At 49.6% G+C, this 5,000-nt stretch overlaps 1 protein-coding gene across 1 annotated transcript in view; it reads right to left on the bottom strand.

Annotated features, from left to right (window-relative positions):
• The window catches only part of radil (Ras association and DIL domains), a gene marked incomplete at both ends in the record, with an annotated part of 17,457 nt that overhangs the window by 9,767 nt on the left and 2,690 nt on the right, over positions 1–5,000 (bottom strand). Inside the window, 7 exon segments of the mRNA XM_079999687.1 lie at positions 367–518; positions 929–966; positions 1,546–1,676; positions 1,762–2,452; positions 3,169–3,360; positions 3,479–3,594; positions 4,121–4,228. Coding sequence (XP_079855813.1) covers positions 367–518; positions 929–966; positions 1,546–1,676; positions 1,762–2,452; positions 3,169–3,360; positions 3,479–3,594; positions 4,121–4,228 — 1,428 coding nt within the window.

The following is a 5,000-nucleotide window of genomic DNA, read 5'->3' as shown; positions in this document are numbered from 1 at the left end:
CGTGATTAATGACTTCAGCCAAGATATTGCAACATTAGTCATTACGATTTTTGGGACTCATGTTTTTCTGTCTATACATGAGGATAGATAAATAGATAGATAGATAAATAGATAGATAGATAGATAGATAGATAGATAGATAGATAGATAGATAGATAGATAGATAGATAGATAGATAGATAGATAGATAGATAGATAGATAGATAGATAGATAGATAGATAGATAGATAGGTAGATAGATAGATAGATAGATAGATAGATAGATAGATAGATAGATAGATAGATAGATAGATAGAAGGACAGACAGACAGACAGACAGACAGACAGACAGACAGACAGACAGACAGACAGACAGACAGGCTGTACCTTGCAGTGTCTCGATGCTGTGTGTGTATGCAGGGGCTCTTTGCTGGATGAAGTAGAGGATCTCAATGGAGTTGGACATCCAGAAGAATATCATCTGCAGGTCTGGAACCAAGTCTGAGATGCTGAGCAGAGAGAGGGAAGCTGGGTCCTGACTGCATTCACGTAGGAAGATAAAAACAAAAACAGATAGAAAAATAATGAAAATTCTGACACAGATATAATCGTCGTGCTAAAATCTAAACTACACTCACAGATGAAATAGGTACAAGAAAAACCTGTTTCACAACAAAAAAAATTTAAATTTAAATACTTATTTTTTTTAAATTCGAAACCATGGATGAAGTGAAGTGAAGTGATGAAGATTAAATTCATTGTTACAACAAAAGGGAATTATTTTTGGTGGATACATGACTTTAGCAGGGGACATCAGAAAAATAACTGGAAGATTTGTGAAACATGCGTGAAATTGCCTGAACTAAAGCCAGTTTACATATAAATTTGTTCTCGTAGACTTTTCTTTCTCTCTCACTCTCTCTAATACAAGGTGGAATGTGATACTCACTGCTGAGCTTGCTTCTGTGCCAGCTCTTTTGTCTTCTCCTGGAAGACACACACACGCGCGCGTGCGCACACACACACGCACACAACACACAAAAACACACACACACACACACACACACACACACAGTATTTAAGCTCATCAAACTTTCAGCATGTTCCAAGGCCGAGCCCACTGCTCGAGGCTCACAGAAACTAACAGAAAATAATACTGCAACTTTCCTGAGACGTCTAGAAACGCTTGAGTGTTAATATGCAAATAACAACACGCATAATACATGCACACACACACACACACACACTTTTATTGCATAGCTCAGTTGATTACGTGTCTTAGCATTCTGACCCATCCGTGGTGGTCGGGGTTGCCATGGAGACCCACAACTTGCATTGGACAGCGGTCAACTGGCCACTGTGTGTGTTTCATCTGTGTTCATGTGTGTGTGTGTGTGTGTGTGTGCATCTGCAAATGCCTTAATGTGTTTGTTTGTCCGTGCACAGGTGTGCACGTGTGTAATATAGTACAACAACCACTATTTAACTATTTAGCTGACCTGGCACGGCTGACCGGCTTTCACCACGTGAGGTCATGAAGCTACATAAGAGGAAAGAGGCACTGACCCACGCTATGGTCTGGATGCGGCGCACGATCTTCAGCAGCAGCTTCCCGAAGCTCCCGGGTGGAAAGCTGGAGGCGGAGTGCTGGATGCAGAGACACAGCAGGTAGGCGGGCGTCAGCTTGTGGTCGTCACCTGGGGCAGGGGAGACGGACGCAGGTCAGTTCCACCGCAGTTCCACGCTGTCCTGCTGCAGCTCTGTGCGAACCGGCACACCCACCTCCGGGCTCGATGAGGGACACGATCCTGTTGAGAAGCTGGTCCTCGTGGGCCTGGTCGAAGTCCAGCTGCAGCCTCCTCTTCTGACCCCCTCCCCCTCCTCCTCCACCCCCTCCTCCTCCACCCCCTCCTCCTCCTGCTGTGTCCCCGCCCGCCAGGCACAGGGCCCCCCCCGCAGCCCGGGGCTTCACCAAGTGGGGCTTGAAGCTGCGTCTGACGGCCGGGGCACTCGAGGCGGGTCCCGCTCGCAGCGCCGAGCCGCACATCTTGCAGGTCGGAGCCCCGCCCTCCGCGTCCTCCCCGCCGTCGTAGAGCTGCCCCAGGGTGCGGAGGCGGGCCAGCGTCTGCGCGGGCAGCGGCTTGGCGCCCGTGGGGTCCTTGTACAGGAAGATGTAGTGCGCTCCGAAGGAGAGCAGGTCGCCGTGCCGCAGCGTGGTGGAGCGCTCGCACCGGGAGAAATTCACCAGCACCGTGGCGTGCGGCACGGGCTCCACGGCCACGCAGGACCGCTGGCCCTCCGCCAGATCCTCCGTCTTGCTGCCGTTGGCATGGCGACGGGGGGCCGGGACGCGGCGTAGGCGGCAGTGGAGGGGCAGGATGTCGGGGGAGGAGAGGCAGATGTTGGGACGAGCTGAGGGAGTCTCCTGACCCACGGTGTGCTGCTCCCGGTTCAGCAGATAAACCAGGCAGTCCTGCAGGACACCAGGACCAGTTGAATAGAATCTGCCTCTTCACTGCCTCATACCACTCCAAGCCAGAGATGTTCAATATTTGAGAAACTGAGTGCTAATGATACGATACGCTTTGATCTATTTATTTTATTGAACAGAATAGACTTTATCCGTTAGACGTATACCTCTATAACAGGCACAATAATAAGTCATTTAATATCTAGGGCGGGGTATTTGGCAGGATCTCTAGATTTGATTTGATTCTGATACAAGGCTCACAATTTGATTAGTGAGGGGGCAGTGGCTCAGGAGGTAGCGTGGGTCGTCTAGTAATCGGATTGCCGGTTCGATTCCTGGTAGCGTGCCGATGTGTCCTTGAGCACGGCACTTAACCCCCTTACTGCTCCCCGGGCGCCTCTACATGGCAGCCCACTGCTCCAAGATGCGTCAGTTACTAGGATGGTGAAATGCAGAGAAATGTATTTTGTTCCATTGGTACTTGTGCAATGACATTAGGCTGAATCTAATAATTAGAATTACTGCCAACTTCTCAGTGTACCAACTGACATTGCATTACAAAAATATTTAATGAAACAAATTCAGGCTAATACAGAAATGAAACAACAGAGTAGCGTTATAACAATTTACAATTCAATTCAGAGATTTTAGCAACAGAGCATCTTTTTCCCCAGCCCTAACTACACAGTGTTCCCTCCAGCATTATGCCCCCCCCCCACCTGTTTGTTGTATCCCTGTAGCAGCAGCAGGTGAGGGGACTGGTAGAGGGAATGCCTCACCCCTCCTCCCACCTGACCCCCCTCCTCTTTCCTCCGGCCGGTGGAGGACCCCTCCCGCTCCCGACCCCCCCTGGCTCGTAGGGGGCCTGGCAACGTGGAGTAGTAACGTTTGGGCTCATCTCCCACTCCCAGCTGCGAACACAGAGGCACGAGCAGAAATACACAACATTAGCCCAAAGGCGTTAGGGTTCTGTTTAGACGAGGCCGTGAGGGGACCACGTTCTGACTGGGCTGACGTTGGAGGCGCTACCTGGTTGAGGCTGGTCTCGCTGAGGCTGCGGCTGAAAGAGGAGCTGCCCGGCCGGGGAAGGGTCAGCGTCCCCTTCGCCCTGTTCCTCTGGAGCTTACGTGCCTGGGCATTGATATCTGGGCGGTGGGGGTCAGGGAGACCGGAGACAGGCGGAGAAGAGGTATAGAATGAGAAGTAGGAAGGGAATAGACATTGGGGGAAGGGTTGACAGGTGGAGAAGTAGGAAGTTCAAAGGAATGGGTGAAACAACGGGGGTTTAAGAGGTAACAAGACTTTTTGTGAGTTATGAGTGAGTGGACCGCCTGAGCCAAACGCATGTACAGGTTGAAGTGAACCAATCAGAGTCATGGAGCCATAAGTCAAACCAACGGCAAGCTGTAATGAATCAGGTAAGAACGAGTCAAATGAATTGAATGACATCAAATGGAGCACTGGCGAGTCACAGTGGATCGCGAATTCGAGGACTTCATCGTCAGTGTTTCAGCGACAGACAATGTGATGGCTCATACGTATTCTCACGCGCTCAAACATTCGTCGGTAGAATCGTCGGTGATGGGGTGGCACTGGTGACGAGGCAGGTAGAGGTGGTCTCCACGGGGATGACATGGATGACAGCCACCCTACCTGAGGCCAGTTCCCCACCTTTAGAGCCGGACTGTACCACACGACCAGACCGTAAGGGGGAGCTCCGGTGTCTGCCCAGCACAGACCGGCCCATTAGAGCTGCCAGGAATTGGGGGGTTTTGGTCCCTACAGCGGGGTGGGAGGGGTTAAAAGGGCATGACAGAACACCCCCCAAAACACCAGCTGCAAACTGATCAGCCATACACGCACACACATCATGCAGAGACACACACACACACACCATGCAGAGACACACACACACACACCATGCAGAGACACACACACACACACACCATGCAGAGACACACACACATACACGCATGCACAGAGGAACCCATGTCACACTGCTAACTAACAAGACAGAGATACATCGTTAAAGGCGTTTGTTGAGGAATTTCTCACTTCATATCACTGTCACATCACTTAGGCTGACACATTTCTCACTCAAACCAAAAACAGCTTACGTCGACATCTGCAGCCCCTTTAATTTACTTTGTGTTAACTTCACTGCCCAATTAATCTTTGAAACGCTCTCCAACGGACGGATAAGTAATGTGTGGAAAAACCAGCAGGCGGACTAAATCTTTATTGAAATTGAAAGAGAACATAGATTGTAGAATAACAGAATGCAGCATCACAGGCCGCTGGGAACCTTTGACTGTGATGCATTTGAGTGCCGAAAATGATATCAATATAGTCGTACCTTTAATACGTTATCTCATGGACAACAGTGTCTTTAAATATAAACACAATAAACTTAAAAACGGTGCATGCACGCATGCACATGCACACAGACAGAGGTGTAGACACACTCACACAAACACACACACACACACACACACACACAAATAATGACACAAATAGACAGGTTCTAGGGTTACGGTATTTCATAAATACT

This window comes from Zeus faber, assembly GCF_960531495.2.
Source record: "Zeus faber genome assembly, chromosome: 4".
NCBI classification, from domain to species: domain Eukaryota; kingdom Metazoa; phylum Chordata; class Actinopteri; order Zeiformes; family Zeidae; genus Zeus; species Zeus faber.
Note: the sequence above shows the minus strand (reverse complement) of the source record. Positions and strands in the feature narration are given on the sequence as shown.